We start from the raw sequence: 19,119 nt of genomic DNA, 5'->3' as shown, positions 1-19,119 counted from the left end.
TTTAAAGTAACTCGTTTCAGTACGTAAGATTTCTGCCCCGAACGAATCGTTTTCCGAGACGAGAAAAATATTTACCGGCCGCGGGACGCGATTACGAACGAAACACGTGAATGCTCTTACCCGTAATTTACGTAATGAATTAAATGAGAAATAGATTGCACGACGAATTGTACTTCGTTTTTGTTATCGATACGTCGACAAGCGTTGCTCGCGTCAAAAGTCGACACCTCGACGATATATCGATGGACGTTCGATTTGTAGGCAATAGTATCGATTAGATATCGATAAGTATTGTGTCATGGCGTCAAAACTAGATCACTGTATGATACATCGATGGACGTTCGATTTGTAGACAATCGTATCGATTGTATATCGATAGTGATTATAACGATACATCGATAAAAGTTGTGTCATGCTGTCAAAAATAGATTACTGTATAATACATCGATGAGCATTCGATTCGTAGACAATCGTATCGATTGGATATCGATAGTCGATTATAACGATACATCGATAAGTGTTGTGTCATGGCGTGTAAAGTCGATTACTGTATGATACATCGATGAGCGTTCGATTCGTAGACAATCGTATCGATTAGATATCGATAGTCGATTATAACGATACATCGATAAGTGTTGTGTCATGGCGTATAAAGTCGATTACTGTATGATACATCGATGAGCAGTCGATTTGTAGACAATCATGTCGATTTTTGAACGAATCGCGTTTATTGAGAGAAAAATGTTGAATGTATGTTTGGATAGGAGTGTTTTTATGAAATTCTACAGATGAGTAGCGCAACTTTTAGGTTATGTAAGATGCCCAATTGTCGGGAGAGCGAAATATTGGCCTCGTAGGCAAACTTTGGAGGTTCAGTGGCAGCAGTCCATCGATCTCGCGGATCTTCTCTCGATCGACGCGAGGTCCGAGAGATTTTGGCGACGTCCGGACGTGGCGGGGGTGGGGGAACGTGATCCGTACGCGGAGGTCTGGAGCTGGCGCCAGATGCCCCTTCGTCCCGGCGCCGTTCCAACGTCGAAACACGATTACTCTTCCAACCGGTTCCCATTAACCCTCCAGTCGCCTATTTTGAAACGCGAGCACGGCCGCTGGGTGTCTTACACCCTGTGTTACATTCTGCCCAGTCTATTAACACCGCTTCTTCCGCCATCTTACCAAAAGCCGTTCTTCGACAACTTCGAATACAAATAAATATTACAATTAAATATTAAAGAAAATAGACATTTAAAAGTCAAAAGACTATTGAACTTTGAGATTGAAATATCAAAAGGTGTCTTTCACTTCTGATAGAGCCTAGTAGAAATTCTACGAATCTTTGAAAAAATCAATGGAGTCTAATTTACGAACGATTACATTCGATCCTATGATTCTCGACGACCATAACTCGAGACGCGAAATGGTTTCTCGAATTCCCCCGTAACAATCGTCGACAGGGCTCTTGTAACAACTATAAAACGCATGAGTTGTTGCCCAACCTGTCGTGCATACGATGCAGCGACGCTGAAAAGCCGAGGCGCTGACATTCGAGGATCGTGCAACCCGGCGTCGATCGCCATAAATCATCGGTGTCTCGGACTTTTACATCGCGGCGATACTATTACGTTGCGTAACGAACACTTTAATACTTTATTGTAAACTTTTATCGCGCGAACGGACGATTAATAGCGAGTGTGATCGTTAACAACTGGATCGATTAAAACGCGTTAAAGTGTCCAGAGGAGGGGGGAAAAAGGTTGTTTTCCAACGCGATAACGAACGATCTCACGCATTAAGAACGTTACCGCGACTCGATTAGTGTGTTTTACCCTTCGTATTCACCGAACCTTGTCCGATTTTCATTTATTTCGTTGAAGGATTCCCTGACCCGGAAAATCGTTCTTATTAATCTCGCTTACCCGTTTACTGGCGAGGAAATCATAGTTTTATTTAATTATTCGAGGGGTAAATACACTTTATGGAGAAGTGAGAAAATAAGAAGCACAATTGCAGTTATGATTAACTTGAAATTTTTCATCGTGGAATTTATTTATTATGTATAGAGTATATTGAGTGAAACAGGTTTCTAGGATCGGAGTAAATTGGTAATAACCTAAAAGTAGAAAAATAAGAATGACACTAAACGCGTTCACTGTCTGTGACCCGTATATGGGTCTTATCGCCATGCTATTGGATATGTCGCTGAGAGATCAGACAGTGAACGTGTTAATATTATTCTTTAGGAATATTGCAACCTGAATAAACCCATATAGTAATCTATAATCTAAAAGTAGAAAAATAAGAATGACACTAAACGCGTTCACTGTCTGTGACCCGTATATGGGTCTTATCGCCATGCTATTGGATATGTCGCTGAGAGATCGGACAGTGAACCTGTTAGTATTATTCTTTAGTAATATTGCAACCTGAATAAACACTAATAGTAACCTATAACTTGAAAGTCGAAAAGTAAGAATTGAAAAATCAGAATGACACTAAACGCGTTCACTGTCTGTGACCCGTATATGGGTCTTATCACCATGCTATTGGATATGTCGCTGAGAGATTGGACAGTGAACGTGTTGATACTATTCTTTAGTAATATTGCAACCTGAATAAACCCTAATAATAACCTATAACCTAAAAGTCGAAAAGTAAGAATTGAAAAATAGGAATGACACTAAACGCGTTCACTGTCTGTGACCCGTATATGGGTCTCATTACCATGCTATTGGATATGTCGCTGAGAGATCAGACAGTGAACGTGTTAATATTATTCTTTAGGAATATTGCAACCTGAATAAACCCATATAGTAATCTATAATCTAAAAGTAGAAAAATAAGAATGACACTAAACGCGTTCACTGTCTGTGACCCGTATATGGGTCTTATCGCCATGCTATTGGATATGTCACTGAGAGATCGGACAGTGAACGTGTTAATATTATTCTTTAGTAATATTGCAACCTGAATAAACACTAATAGTAACCTATAACTTGAAAGTCGAAAAGTAAGAATTGAAAAATCAGAATAACACTAAACACGTTCACTGTCTATGACCCGTATATGGGTCTTATCACCATGCTATTGGATATGTCGCTGAGAGATTGGACAGTGAACGTGTTGATACTATTCTTTAGTAATATTGCAACCTGAATAAACCCTAATAATAACCTATAACCTAAAAGTCGAAAAGTAAGAATTGAAAAATAGGAATGACACTAAACACGTTCACTGTCTATGGCCCGTATATGGGTCAATCGGACGGTTAGTATTATTCTTTAGTAATAGTGCAACCTGAATAACCCCATATAGTAACCTATAACCTAAAAGTCAAAAATTAAAAATTGAAAAATAAGAATAACAGTAAACATGTTCACTGTCTATGACCCGTATATGGGTCTCATCACCATGCAATTGGATATGTCGCTGAGAGATTGGACAGTGAACGTGTTGATACTATTCTTTAGAAATATTGCAACCTGAATAAACCCTAATAATAACCTATAACCTAAAAGTCGAAAAGTAAGAATTGAAAAATAAGAATGACACTAAACACGTTCACTGTCTATGGCCCGTATATGGGTCAATCGGACGGTTAGTATTATCCTTTAGTAATAGTGCAACCTGAATAACCCCATATAGTAACCTATAACCTAAAAGTCAAAAATTAAAAATTGAAAAATAAGAATAACAGTAAACATTTTCACTGTCTATGACCCGTATATGGATCCTAACACCATGCTATTGAATATGTCGATGGAAGATCGGACAGTGAACGCATTAGTATTATTCTTTAGTAATATTGCAACCTGAATTAACCCATATAGTAACCTATAACCTAAAAGTCGAAAAGTATTGGCATCCAGAACGTTTGCAATTGTTTAGATAATCGTAATAGGCTCGTTCTTCGATGTTGTAATTTTACCGGGGTTCGAAAAGTCGTCGCGAAATGTCCGATCGACCCAGTAGTGGACTGTTGCGCGTTAGACAATATCGTAGAATGAGTTTCGCGGCACCGAGTCACTCTTCGTCGCGGTTTCGATAAGCCTCGGTGATAAGGTTGTCGATAACTCGCGACCGAGCGTCGCAAATCGCGTCTCGGCGATGGAGCGTGACTCGCGGCTGCAAAAAACACGACGATTCGACCGTTAACACCCTCCCCGCGAAATGCCATAGTCTCCCAACCGATCGGCGGCGGTCGTTCGAATCGTTCGATGGCGGAAAATAGATCGAAAATTTCGTATTATATTCTACATTTCGCAATGAGTGCTAAATGAGATTTAAGGGTCAGTTATTCGCAGCAAACAAATAGCAAACACGTTATTTTTTATATTCTATGTATATTCGATTATTCTTAAATATTCGAAACTTGTTTTTGTAAATATATTGGCGAGCTAGTCTTTAAATAGTAATAATGGTATACTCTGGTACTATGCAATTTTTAATCACCTCGTTTGGGTGAAGATTTAGCTTCTGATTTTTAGGTTGTGGGTTACCAATATGGCTACCAGTGAGGATCACAGATGAACATTCTTCAGGTTGCAAATAATACTTAATCATTAAAATTGCAATATATTTCGATGGTTAGTGTCACTCTTTAACGATATTTGCAACCTGGTCAATATTTATTGCAAATAATTGTGTTTCGATTACCTTTCCTAAAACTCAGAAAGTAAGTATTCACCCAGAACAAGGTGATTAAAAATTGCAAATCAGTACCAAAGCACACCATCATTGCTACTAGCTCGCCAATATATTTACAAAAATAAGTTTCGAATTTTACACGTTAATAATTTAAACATGGCAAATGCCTCCGGTCCATTAGTTTAAAATGTAATCCTCGCTTCTCGATGTAGCGGCTACACCCAAAAACAGTCTGCAAATAAAAGCAAATCCGATCCTCGTTCGAGGGGATAATTTTCGTCAAAAAATTGCGCCGCGTTCCGTCGGGATCGATCCATCGCGGAAGGTTAGGAACGCGGCAGAGGTTTGGTCCCGCCTACACGGGGATCTTATTCGTGGCCGCGATGGCCGCTATCGCGTATCTCCGATTCCAGGCTGGGAGTCGCGCCTCGAAGGTGGAGACGCGACTGCGCTCTCTGTCCTCCTCTTCCGCCGTCTCCGTTCATCCTCCGCGGCCCTCTACCCCCCCTCGTCCAGCGTCCCTCCTCGCCCAGGACGTCGACGAACTCCCGGGCCCGCCACTGCCCGCCTTTCCGCCCCCCTGGTTCCGAGAAACCATTCGATCTCTCCAACCGCCCGATCGCGAATCGGAATCGACCGTCTCCCTTGCACTCTGCCATCTTCACAACGTTCTTTCCTCACGAGTCCACTGCTCTTGCTCCCTCGGGGTTTCAACGTTTCCTCCACGGTTGGCCCTTTGTGGGTTCGTAATAATTCGATACAATATTGGATTTATCCGTACCATAACTGCACAAAGTATTACGAACGTATCAATAGTAAATGCAGGATCAGTTTCGAATTAGAGAGTAAGTAGAATGTGGAAATCGTCGAGCAATTTCTGGCTCAAAAGTAGTCACAGACGAAGGCTAAGATGGCTGACCCAGTACGAATAGTAGCTCCTGCCATGTCTGATTCTTCTTGCCCCTTGCAATAGGCAGACACCTATCTTCCCGGAGACGAAAAGCTAACGAGTTTCTGAACTCGGTTAACGTTTTGTATAAACTCGATTGTTGCTTCAGAGACAAGTAGCATCAAATTTTTGATGAACCAAACCTGGTCCCTATTGTATTCCTTTAACGCTTTGACTGCCACCTACATATGGGTGACAGAACTTTCAACAGTGTAACTAAAACAATGCTCAAGTTGAAATGTTAAAGAAAATAAATTTTAATGTTACAAAAGTAACTACAACTTTCAAGTTGCGTAGTTTACAATTGCCTGAAATCAAAGTTTTGGTCTTGCAAACAATTTTAGGATTTCAGACTGGCAGTCAGCGTGTTAAACGAGGGATCGAATGAACAAGCTTTCTTCCATCTTGTAATCTAGCCATCTAATTTGCAGACTCAAATAAAATAAGTGAATTTTTTCGAGCAGATGTCGCGGTTCTAGCTCTCGAGGAGGATGTTCCACGGGGGCGGAAGCGGTGGGTACGGTGCAAGTTCCGACTACCAGCAGCAGTCCCAGCAACAGCAGCAGCAGCAACACGGCCAGCAGCTTCAGGCGCCCGTTTACGTGCCATCCTCGAGGCCGACCATTCCATCGGCGGCGACGGCGGCGGCGGCGGCTGCAGCGGCGGCCGCCCAATACCATTCGTTCCCCGGTTCCGGTTCGCCCGCCTGGTAAGCACCTTCAGTCCGAATCCAACGTTCCACGATCACTAGTGATGGGACCGAATAATACAGCAAAGACAAACCCTTGCATACCGAGACTTATTAACCAGCTAACTGTGTTGCTTCGTGTTGAAATATAGTCGTCAAGCACAGAGTAAGTGGTGCTGTTAAAAAGATAGGTTCATTTTATAAAACTCGTCATGGCAAAAAATCCTGGCACTTCTCGAGCATACTCGTCGAACACAGTTAACTGGTTAAACCAGAGAGACGATATTAACGATCGAGACCTCGATCGTTAAGTGGACATCGAATATCGCGATAGAATCGGGTCCCGTCACTAACGATTGTAGATTCAGACAGTCGAGTAACGTTCGATCGATGGTCAAACCGAAAGGGAGAAGACAGCAGCCTCCTGGCAGCATGGAGTCGAGACGTACGCGGCCCACCACGCGCTCGCTGGCCACGCGAGCGGTTCCGCGTCCGCGGCCGCGGCCGCCGCAGCCGCAGCAGCGATGGGCCAGCACTCCGGCCACGGCCATCCGCACGCTGGCCACCCTCACACAGGGCACCCGCACTCGAGCCTCGCCGCTGCCGCGCCCTTCTACGCGCAGAACGTCGCCATGATGTCCTCCTGGCGCGCCTACGACGGAGCTGGATTTCAACGAGCATCGCCATACGGTTCGTTCCCATGGATTCCCCTTTTGAACCCTCTTGCTGTAAATTGATTGTTTTGTAAATTGACTCTTGAGAGAAGTGAGAGAGATCGTAGGAAAGCAGAAGAGTCAGAAAAGATTTCCTAGCTGGCTCTGCCTCATATTGGGTGGTCCTCTAATGGATTTGCAATTGTTTATAGTCTAATGCAAGATGGTGCAAAATGGTCCACTGATTGTATATAGATCAAGTCAAACTTGCATACAGCATACACTATCGAGCTCATCGAAGCATCGAGGCCGACATGGTCGATTTCGATTAACTCGAAACCTTCTTTTACGATTACCCGGTAGTCGAGGGTCTTTCAGACCTTGGAGAGGGTCCACGTTTAGGAGTAGATGGTATCGTGGGAAGTCGCCACTTTTCTCTATCGTTCCTCTATCGTTGGATCGAAAGGATTGCTCTTGGCGCTGTGGAGAGAGAGACAGAAGTCAATGAGAACCGATTCGTAGTAGCCTGGGCGTTAGACATTAACCAGACTGAAACGCGGCGGAAAAGCGGGCACGATTGCCGGGCGATTAACAAAAAAAAGCTCCTTTTCTGGTCGACGAACGCGCCGCCACGCGGCGGGCCATCTGCGACGGATAAGCGATAGCGGCTTCTTTGAAACGTACGATACCACGTCGAGTGGTTCGACTTCGCCGCCGCCGCCGCCGCTGCGGACGCGTTTCTTTTCCCACTCATCCGGCCGCCTCGATGGCCGCTCGCGGTCCGAAACCTCGACTTTCAGAACAACTCGTCACGCTGGTCGAAATCACCGAAGCTCAACATCCTCTTTCTTATTGCTAGACAAACACAAAGTCGGCAAAATGGGTGACTCAAGTCCTAATGTTACGTAGACTTCACCGTACCTCGACCAGCAAGAAACATCAATTTGTCATGGGTCACATTCACGTTCCCTCCCTCTCTGCTTAAAATTGTTTAACACGCTCCGTTTAAAATTAATATAAAACCCCAAAACCTTTCAAGACTAACATTCCCAAATATAATCGAAGCTAAAACTTATCCAATTTCGCGTGAACCGCGCGCGACAGTCGGTAATGTCGGGCACCAGTAATTGAAACGTCGTCGTATCGTTTCAGACACAGCGATGGACTTTCAGTTCGGCGAGGGCCGCGAGTGCGTGAACTGCGGCGCGATCTCTACGCCGCTGTGGAGACGGGACGGCACCGGTCATTATCTGTGCAACGCGTGCGGACTGTATCACAAGATGAACGGAATGAACAGACCGTTGATCAAGCCCTCGAAACGGCTGGTAAGTTGGTCGCCCGAGACGCGATGCGGTCCGTGCTGGTGCGCGCGATCCGGAGGAGAAACGTCCAGTTCTCCGCTGTCCCCGCATCATCGAGTTTTCGCCGTAGACGGCGACTCGTCGCGCGATCCACGAATGGAACGGATGTTGGGATTTCAGACCGCGACCAGGCGGCTGGGACTGTGCTGCACGAATTGCGGGACCCGCACCACCACGCTCTGGAGGCGCAACAACGAGGGCGAGCCGGTCTGCAACGCGTGCGGCCTCTACTTCAAGCTGCACGGGGTGAACAGACCGCTGGCGATGCGGAAGGACGGCATACAAACGCGGAAACGCAAACCGAAAAAGACGCCCGAACCCAACGCCAGACCCACCGCCGGGGACCACGAGGCCACCGCCGTCTCGACCGCCTCCTCGCCGTCCAACGGTAAGCAAAACGATTATCCTTCCCCCGCGAGTCGATGGCATCGAAAGACGATAATTAGTAAGTTACCACTAACCCAGACCTAACGTAAAAAAGAACTCGATTAAACGCTTCCGGAGAGATACTCTCAACCGTACACCGTTCTCTAGAACTGAAGAGCAGCCAGCAGCAGCAGCAGCAGCAACAGCAGCAACAACACCAGCAGCAACAGCAGCAGCAGCATCAGCAGCAGCAACAGCATCAAATCGAGGCGTCGAAGTCGTCGGGGGGCGCGTCCAGCTCGACGGACAGACCCGTCTACTTGGGGCACACGTCCCTACTGGCGACCGGAAGCGTGGCTACAGTGAAGACGGAGCCTCGGAGCTGCGACGGTATCGTTGGGCAACCCTATTCCTCGTACTACCAGCATCATCCCCATCAGCTGGGCGTGTCGACCAGCGAGCACCAGCAACAGACTTATTACGGGAGCCAAGAGGCGCCCTATCATCATCAGCACCACGTGACGGCGGCCGCCAAATTGTTGGCGTCCTCGTAACTCGATCCTCGAGACACCCACGAGACGAAACGATTATTAAAAACGATGTATCGAATGTGCGGAGACGGGGAACGTCGGTAGTGCAAACGTACAGAAAAGGTATTCGTCATTATCGACGGCGACCGAGTATCTGGGACTTTTACGCGTCGAATTTTCGAATCATTCGAGTACTTGACTGTTCGAACGATGCTTGAGCATTCGAGTGTTCCGAGTACCGCGCCGACGCTCGACTGGTTTGGACGCTAATACTGTTCGAATACCGTTCGAATACCGCTCGGATAATTGACTGTTTGAATACTGTTCGGATACTTGATTGTTTGAATGCTATTAGAATACTATTCGTGTGTTTGAGTACCGTTCGAATGCCTGACTATTTGAATGCTACTCGAATACATCACCGTTTGAATAATATTTAAATACTGCTCGAACGATTGACTGTTTGAATGCTGTTAGAATACTTGACTATTTGAATAATGTTCGAATACTCGACCGTTTGAATGTTATTAGAATACTTGGCTGCTCGAATACCGTTCGAACGCTCGACTATTTGAATACTGTTCGAATACTTGACGATTCGAATGCTATTCGAATTCTTGATTATTTTAATACTGTTCGAATATTTGACTATTTGAATACTATTCGAATACAGTGAGTCCTCGACTCACGCGGTTCATTCGTTACAATAGGTTTCCGCGTAAGTCGAATTGTACATAGAGGATACTTCACGCAAACAAATTGTATCTTTGACACGATTTCCATCCGACTGTGCAATTCCTGCCAGGACTGATCTTTGGTTTCTACCTGCAATACATTTAGAGTACAATCTTCGTTACGAAAGCGAATTAAAGTTCAACGTTTCGACGTGTACTTGTTTACGGAAAGAAAAATTGGGGGAATAAAATCATTATTTAATGTGTAAATACATAAATAGATACGTAAAGAATATGTGTTAGGACGTAAGGTAGGGTACATCCACGAATCTGCCGTATCCGCGTAATTCGAGGTCTCGCTGTACTTGAGTATTCGAATATTTTATGCGCCGATCCAGTATCTGGATATTCCTAGTATCTGAATAGTACGACTATAGATCGAGATCTTTCACTCTTTCGGGTCTGTATTTTAACCCTTTCTGTCTCAAATTAATTATTGCAATAAACATATTTTACACGAAAATATTAGCTATCAAACGCTATTTATTACATTCTCGGGCGTTAATGTAAAATTATGAAGTTTTAAATTAGAGACGGAGCCATTGGGACGGAAAGGTTTATAAACAGTTTTCATTGGAGTTTTGTTAAGCGACAACTCCACTTAACCATTTCTCGTGTAATTGTAAATTTATTACCATTCGATGTTATTTAACGACCATAAAAACGAAATACAAATTGAAGTGCACGAATAAGGAAAACAAGATGGAGGGATGAGATTGAGCGAATTGCTGTTTTTCAACCTAACCCTAAAACCGTACGGTGTAAAATATATCGAGGCAGATCGCATAGTTTCATAAGTTATACATGCATGCATAACACACATGTACGAATATATATTATAGATCACAGAATTATTGATTTAAAAATTTCCATGTACACATACAGTACTGTTCACTTGAATAGCCTCGCCTGTTTTTTTTTCTTTTTTTTTTTTGTAATAAATTGTAGATACGAGTACGAAAAATAAAGACTTCCTATTTCTATTTATAATATACAATTATGGTGAATTCGCAGAATATGGAAGCCTGTATTCGAGAACGAGCAACAGACTCGCTTCGTAACGTTAGAATAATTCATTATTTATTCGAATACTCAAATACTCGAAGTGCGTGGCATTCGATTACTCGGAACACCAGGTCCAACGCTTCGACCCAGAGAGGGGCAAAATTCTATTCGAACAACGAGTCGAATATTTACTAGCAAGGGCTATTTATAAACGAGTAAATCTTAAATTCTGTCTTCGTGAATTTTGCCCATTTCTGCTAAAAAGCTATAAGGCTACAACTATAATTGGGTATGTAGCCACAAAGAGACAGAGATTATAATGGATTGAAGCAAGTAAGGTCATGAAGGGATGAAGACCAGGGAGGACGTGGAACCGAGTATCTTATTTAACTCGAACGATGCGTTTATCGATGAGTTTCGTCGAGGATCGATCGGTCCCCTGTACAGTTCCTGTATAATTAGTGTTTGCGACGCGCAATAAAGAGAACAGCTTTCGATATTACGGCTTGTCACGAATCACGAGAAACGTCTCGACAACCCCTCTCGAGCTGTCGCGATTCCTTCGTGGAACGGATCGGTCGCGCCTCGTCACTGCCCCGTGCAAATATTATCCTACGGCGGTCCGACGACCCAAGTGACACTCGCGCGCGTCAATCCCAACCCCTGGCTGTCCGTCTTTCGACCTCGCTGGTCGTCGATAAACCGAACCCAACCTCGCGATCGCCCCAACACCTTGGTCTCAGTCTCAGTTCTTCGCTGAACGGCGCGACAACTCGCTTAGCTACCGACTCTGGTCTTCGCCCTCGATCTCCACCAGGACCTTTGATCGATCAGCCACGACTGCTCGTTTGGCAAGAAATGGGTGAGTACCAGAGATTGTAGCCTTAAACGTCTTAACTCGATCAGCTCAATTTACAGTGGACAGAAGACTTTTGTAAGCGTTTGGTTATAAAATGTGTAAAAATTTCACAAAATTATGTTTTCACTATGGTACTTTGCTTGCGTGAGCTTACATAGGTCGGAAAGTAGAACTGCCTGGGCAGTCGAGATTCCAAATCGCATGCCACGTTGACGTGAGGTCGGATTTCAGTTGTTCAAGAGCGAGAAGGCATATGTGGGCCCTTCTCTCTTGACTCTCATGAGACTGTCCGAGAATCGAGAAAGAGGGTATGTGTCAGTTTGCCTTTGTCGACTCTTTGAAACTCTACAAGCTCACGTACGAGTGATCTGGCATAGTGTGAGAAAATGGAATGAGGTGTCCCCGGTGTAGCCGGAGTTCTCCGTCTGGCATCTCTGCCAGCGGTCACTGTCGGCCTCTGCTGACCGCTGCTGACCACTCCTGATACTTTTGACAATGTATAACGATTGCTACTTCCTACTGCTTGCCCCTACTAATCTCTGCTTGCCTTTGCAGGTCTCTGCTTGCATCTGCATGCCTCTGCTGGCCTTTGCTGACCACTGCTTACCACCACTGATATTCCTGACGACGTATAACGATTACTACTTGCTACTGCTTGCCTCTACTGATCTCCACTTGCCTCTGCTGGTCTCTGCTTGCCTTTGCTGGCCTCTGCTGGCCTCTGCTGACCACTCCTGATACTTCTGACAATGTATAACGATTGCTACTTCCTACTGCTTTCCCCTACTAATCTCTGCTTGCCTTTGCAGGTCTCTGCTTGCATATGCATGCCTCTGCTGGCCTTTGCTGACCACTGCTTACCACCACTGATATTCCTGACGACGTATAACGATTACTACTTGCTACTGCTTGCCTCTACTGATCTCCACTTGCCTCTGCTGGTCTCTGCTTGCCTTTGCTGGCCTCTGCTGACCACTCCTGATACTTCTAACAACGTATAACGATTAATACTTCCTACTGCTTGCCCCTACTAATCTCTGCTTGCCTTTGCAGGTCTCTGCTTGCATCTGCATGCCTCTGCAGGCCTTTGCTGACCACTCCTCATACCTCTGACAACATACAACGATTCCTACTGATCTCTGCCAGCGTGTGCTTGTCTCTGCTGGTCTCTACAGGCCTCTGTTGGCTTCTGCTGACCACTCCTGATACTTCTAACAATCTATAACGATTACTACTTGCTACTGCTTACCTCTACTGATCTCCACTTGTCTCTGCTGGTCTCTGCTTGCCTTTGCTGGCCTCTGCTGACCACTCCTGATACTTCTAACAATGTATAACGATTGATACTTCCAATTGCTTGCCCCTACTAATCTCTGCTTGCCTTTGCAGGTCTCTGCTTGCATCTGCATGCATCTGCTAGCCTTTGCTGACCACTCCTCATACCTCTGACAACATACAACGATTCCTACTGATCTCTGCCAGCGTGTGCTTGTCTCTGCTGGTCTCTGCAGGCCTCTGTTGGCTTCTGCTGACCACTCCTGATACTTCTGACAATCTATAACGATTAATACTTGCTACTGCTTGCCTCTACTGATCTCCACTTGCCTCTGCTGGTCTCTGCTTGCCTTTGCTGGCCTCTGCTGACCACTCCTGATACTTCTAACAATGTATAACGATTGATACTTCCAATTGCTTGCCCCTACTAATCTCTGCTTGCCTTTGCAGGTCTCTGCTTGCATCTGCATGCATCTGCTGGCCTTTGCTGACCACTTCTCATACCTCTGACAACATACAACGATTCCTACTGATCTCTGCCAGCGTGTGCTTGTCTCTGCTGGTCTCTACAGGCCTCTGTTGGCTTCTGCTGACCACTCCTGCTATTTCTGACAATCTATAACGATTAATACTTCCTACTGCTTGCCCCTACTAATCTCTGCTTGCTTGTACAGGTCCCTGCTTGCCTCTGCATGCCTCTGCTGACCACTGCCGACCATCCCTGATTCCTCTGACCGCGTATAACGATTACTACTTGCCACTGCTGGCCTCTGCTGACTATTGACCATTACCAGGTCAGCAGAGGCCTGTAGAAAAATTCAAAAGTACATGCTACTTCATGATGGACTATACCGCAATCGACGACCAGAATGCCCAAGCTTGTCGAGAAGTATTACGTTTCATACAGCGGTAAATGATTTGCCAAATATAATAGATCGAAAAATTGTTAGCTTCATTTAACTTTGTAATTTACAGCTGGGCCAAAATGGCGTATTTCGACGCTAATGAACTCCTTATGCGAGCTAATAGAAACCTAGTAGAGAATCTTCGATCAGGAAATTAAATCTTTCGACTGATTTCGAAACAGGAAGAACGCTTCCCACGCCAGTGGCTTGCAAGGTTTGCGGCGATCGTTCCTACGGGAAACATTACGGGGTTTATTGCTGCGACGGTTGCTCGTGTTTCTTCAAACGATCCGTGCGTCGCGGCGCCCTCTTCACCTGCATAGGTGCTGACACTTTGTTTCTCGTCGAATTCGCGATTGCCTCGTGTCTGGTCCACCGGAGAATTTCACCACCAAAAAACAAGCTAAATTCGTTAGTCACTTTTATAATTTTTAGCTTTGTTCGACCACAGTTATTGGAGGCTAATTAAATATAGCATTTCAAGAGTGAAACTCTCGAGTGGATATTCAGGCATCGATGCCTCGCGTCGCGTAGTTTCTGACCCTCTTACTTCCGGTTCCAGCCAGCACAGGAACGTGCGCCATCGACAAAGCCAGACGCAATTGGTGCCCCCACTGTCGCCTAAAGAAATGCTTCACCGTGGGCATGAACACTGCAGGTGAGAAAGCAATGCAAAACCGACAGAAAATATACCACTAATTCGCTAAATTGATCGCAAGATAGTTTCCAGTATTTTTTAGAATACTTAAACCGTATATATAGAACACTGACAAATAATATTAAGTAGGGGGTGGTTAATAGAATTAATGATATCAATCTAACGTAGTTTAACGTACTACGTATGAGTGGTGTTTGATAAATAGAGCTTTTGCTCTCCGTCTGTTTCGGATCGAAGAATCACGCGCGTCACAGCGGCTGACAAGCGAAACGAGATGCAAACAATGGCGCGTGTCCAGCACACGGCAGTCACCCTTTGGTGCTCGGCGAACTCGACGCCGTGAATTATTTTTAGCCGAGAGTAGCGATAGCACCGTGAATCTCGTTTCGAAGTTTTTATTCCGCGCTCGTTACGTATTCGGGACTCGTGGACGGAAATGCACTATCCAGTGATGACTTGTTGGCTAGGCACCTGCAATCTAAACGGGGCAAGGGTAAAGAAAGATGGTCTTCGCGACGCCTTAATCCCACTGGAGAGGCTCTACTGGAGGTAGTAGGGCCTCCATAACCACGAGAGATTTTGTTCTATTCATGGCTAGTATTTTGAGTGTACGGTTACGCCAATGCCTCTCAGTCTTGTCCTATCCTACTCTGTCCCTATACACACAATGGAATTGTAGTTGTGTGCGGCCCAACCAATAACGATTAATGCATGTGAGAGCAGGCATCGCTATTGTGCTACGGCCAATCGGCGTGCCTAGTCAACAAGTCATCACTAGACAGTACAGATAGACTTGTTGGCTAGGCATCTGCAAACTAAACGGGGTAAGAGCAAGGAAAGATGGTCTTCGCGACTCCTTATTCCCACTGGAGAGGCTCTACTGGAGGTAGTAGGGTCTCCATAACCACGAGAGATTTTGTTCTATTCATGGCTAGTATTTTGAGTGTACGGTTACGCCAATGCCTCTCAGTCTTGTCCTATCCTACTCTGTCCCTATACACACAATGGAATTGTAGTTGTGTGCGGCCCAACCAATAACGATTAATGCATGTGAGAGCAGGCATCGCTATTGTGCTACGGCCAATCAGCGTGCCTAGTCAACAAGTCATCACTGGACAGTACAGATAGACTTGTTGGCTAGGCATCTGCAAACTAAACGGGGTAAGAGCAAGGAAAGATGGTCTTCGCGACTCCTTATTCCCACTGGAGAGGCTCTACTGGCGGTAGTAGGGCCTCCATAACCACGAGAGATTTTCTTCTATTTATGGCTAGTATTTTGAGCGTACGGTTACGCCAATGCCTCTCAGTCTTGTTCTATTCTACTCTGTCCCTATACGTTTCGTTCACGTCCTTTGTCAGGCGATGGAATTGTAGTTGTGAGCAGCCCAACCAATAACGATAATGCATGTGAGAGTAGGTGTCGCTATTGCGCTACGGCCAATCAGCGTACGTAGCCATCAAGTCATCTCTGTATAGTACATTTAACCAGAAAGTGACTGTTCTATAAACCGATGTAATGTGGGTTCGCGAGTAGAGTTGCTTGGTTCGAATTGTCGAAAGTTTTTCGTTTCCCTAGCGGTGCAGGAAGAACGAGGGCCACGCGTTCGAAACAGAATCGCAGCGATGGTCGACGGCGATTCCAGGGTCGCGTGGAACCTAACCAACGATCCTTCACGAAAGTGTCTCTCGTCCGAGTCGACGGCCGTGGCTCTCTCGCGCGAATCAGAGATAGGATCGACGATCTATCACGATGGCGGCGGTACGGGCAGCTTCTTTTTCTCCTCGATGTCGAATCCTCGAGCATCGAGGATCATAGCCGCTGGTATAAACGAAGAATTTTGAACGTAGTTTAAGGTTAGGGGTTAAGTGAAGGTTAGTGTGGGGGGCAAAACCAGTTAACGGTTGTTCGCAGGGCCAACGATGCGATACGAGATCGCTGCCCAAATATTTCTCGCGACCGTGCGTGCCGCTCGACAGCATCGAGAGTTCTCGATGCTCGACGTCGACGAGCAGAATCGAATCTTACGGAGAGGGTGGGCGGCTGCGTTCCTCCTGCGAGCCGCGATCTGGCCGATCGATCTCTCGAACTTTCGTAAACGAGACCCATCGACCGGGAACGACACCGCCACCGCTTACGACGCCCTCGTCGCTGCACGGTCCACCATCTTGAAATTGCGCCTCGATCGAATCGAGATATCGATTCTGGAAACTCTGATTCTCTGCCGACCTGGTAAATGTTCTGTGTCGCGTAATAAACCCCTTGCACTCCCGTAGCAATATGTATCTCGACTAAATTGCATCGATATTGCTGGTTGTTCGAAGGGTTAGATTTCAATTAGTCAAACTCCGTGGTATGCAATTGTTTTCATATTTTTTCATTGAAACTGTTGCAGTAAGAAATTAAGAAATGCTAATATTTCGGTTATTGGTAGTTTCTTTGCTGTAGCAGACATTGGTTACGAAATTAAGATATAACCTCTATCGTGAGACGACGAGCTATTCAATTTGTAAAAGAAGGTTCGCTGAACTATGAATTCTGAAAATTTCTACGTAGAATAATTACGAGCTTTGAATGCCTTTCGCTGATAAAATAGTTTTCTGATTCTGGTAATATCAAGCATGGCGGATTGCACATGCGCCGGGAAAGTGTCCTGTTCTGTAGAAGTTGAAACGAAAATATGAAAACAATCTGCGTGTTGATATTTCCCCAGCAGCTCTCGATGAAGCTGGTTAATTGTGTCACGGTACAAGTGAGGTTAAGCTGTTCATTCTCGAAATCTAGAGATCGCTGAAACGACGAATGGCATCCGTCTGACGTCTCAAGCAACGGACACCGCCGTGGAAACTCTGGTTCGCCATCTGGATGCTCGTGCCGAACGACGTTCGCCCAGATTAGCCAGGATCATGCTTGTACTTCCGATTCTGACCGCTTGCTGTCCACGAGAATTGGCGGGAGATCTTTTCGCGCCAATTATTGGAGACGTCGACCTCGAACGAGTGATCGCGTCCGTACGCTGACTCGATCGTTGCATACACACAATTTCACGAAAGGTAATTTAGTTACAACATCGTTATAAACAAACACGCAACAACTCGTTTTCAACGGTACTTCCGGTAAGGGGTATACAGGATGTCAGGACACCCATGGGAAAAATTTTAATGGGAGATTCTAGAGCCCAAAATAAGACGAAAATCAAGAATATCAATTTCTTGACTGAGGCCTCGTTGAAAAGTTATTAACAATAAAATTCAAAAATTTCAAATCGTTCTGGAAAAATTATTTTCGGATGCAGGGGTCGATTACAATCATTTTTGGTCATTATACATACCCCCGAAATCCTACGCATTTTCGAGAAAAAAAATTCCTTACCGAAGATCTAATTTGGCGCCTAAATTTTTCGACGAAGAAAAAAAGTTTCAAATCGTTCTGGAAAAATTATTTTCGGATGCAGGGGTCGATTACAATCATTTTTGGTCATTACACATACCCCCGAAATCCTACGCATTTTCGAGAAAAAAAATTCCTTACCGAAAATCTAATTTGGCGCCTAAATTTTTCGACGAAGAAAAAAAGTTTCAAATCGTTCGGGAAAAATTATTTTCCGTTGCGGGGGTCGATTACAATCATTTTTGGTCATTACACATACCCCCGAAATCCTACGCATTTTCGAGAAAAAAATTCCTTACCGAAAATATAATTTGGCGCCTAAATTTTTCGACGAAGAAAAAAAGTTTCAAATCGTTCGGGAAAAATTATTTTCGGATGCAGGGGTCGATTACAATCATTTTTAGTCATTACACATACCCCCAAAATCCTACGCATTTTCGAGAAAAAAATTCCTTACCGAAAATCTAATTTGGCGCCTAAATTTTTCGACGAAGAAAAAAAGTTTCAAATCGTTCGGGAAAAATTATTTTCGGATGCAGGGGTCGATTACAATCATTTTTGGTCATTACACATACCCCCGAATTCGTACGCATTTTCGAGAAAAAAAATTCTTTACCGAAAATATAGTTTGGCGCCTAAATTTTTCGACGAAGAAAAAAAGTTTCAAATCGTTCGGGAAAAATTATTTTCCGTTGCGGGGGTCGATTACAATCATTTTTGGTCATTACACATACCCCCGAAATCCTACGCATTTTCGAGAAAAAAAATTCCTTACCGAAAATATAATTTGGCGCCTAAATATTTCGACGAAGAAAAAAAGTTTCAAATCGTTCTGGAAAAATTATTTTTGGATGCTGGGGTCGATTACAATCATTTTTAGTCATTACACATACCCCCGAAATCCTACGCATTTTCGAGAAAAAAAAATTCCTTACCGAAAATATAATTTGGCGCCTAAATTTTTCGACGAAGAAAAAAAGTTTCAAATCGTTTTGGAAAAATTATTTTCGGATGCAGGGGTCGATTACAATCATTTTTGGTCATTACACATACCCCAGAAATCCTACGCATTTTCGAGAAAAAAATTCCTTACCGAAAATATAG

General features: G+C 44.7%; 2 protein-coding genes across 4 annotated transcripts in view; both read left to right on the top strand.

The window, feature by feature from the left end:
- LOC143351434 (uncharacterized) overlaps positions 1 to 11,049 on the top strand; it is a 92,791-nt gene extending 81,742 nt beyond the window's left edge. The window contains exons 2-6 of one of the 3 annotated variants that reach the window (XM_076782913.1): positions 6,058 to 6,302; positions 6,688 to 6,971; positions 8,087 to 8,259; positions 8,416 to 8,683; positions 8,830 to 11,037. In XM_076782913.1, the coding sequence (XP_076639028.1) occupies positions 6,085 to 6,302; positions 6,688 to 6,971; positions 8,087 to 8,259; positions 8,416 to 8,683; positions 8,830 to 9,215 (1,329 nt within the window). In that variant the 5' untranslated portion in view covers positions 6,058 to 6,084 and the 3' untranslated portion in view covers positions 9,216 to 11,037. Of the gene's footprint in view, positions 1 to 6,057; positions 6,303 to 6,687; positions 6,972 to 8,086; positions 8,684 to 8,829 lie in introns of all 3 variants that reach the window. The other 2 variants (XM_076782912.1, XM_076782911.1) reach the window with 2 other exon arrangements.
- Positions 11,050 to 11,733: 684 nt separating this feature from the next.
- On the top strand, positions 11,734 to 17,657 carry Hr83 (nuclear hormone receptor 83). Its single transcript, XM_076779849.1, has 6 exons — positions 11,734 to 11,792; positions 14,152 to 14,292; positions 14,532 to 14,627; positions 16,204 to 16,449; positions 16,528 to 16,857; positions 17,410 to 17,657. Exons 1-6 carry the CDS (start codon positions 11,789 to 11,791, stop codon positions 17,643 to 17,645), a joined length of 1,053 nt encoding a protein of 350 aa, XP_076635964.1. The 5' UTR covers positions 11,734 to 11,788; the 3' UTR covers positions 17,646 to 17,657.
- The last annotated feature ends 1,462 nt before the right edge of the window (positions 17,658 to 19,119 follow it).

The sequence above is a fragment of the Colletes latitarsis genome, chromosome 2 (assembly GCF_051014445.1).
Source record: "Colletes latitarsis isolate SP2378_abdomen chromosome 2, iyColLati1, whole genome shotgun sequence".
NCBI lineage: Eukaryota > Metazoa > Arthropoda > Insecta > Hymenoptera > Colletidae > Colletes > Colletes latitarsis.
This window is presented reverse-complemented; position numbering and strand designations above follow the sequence as displayed.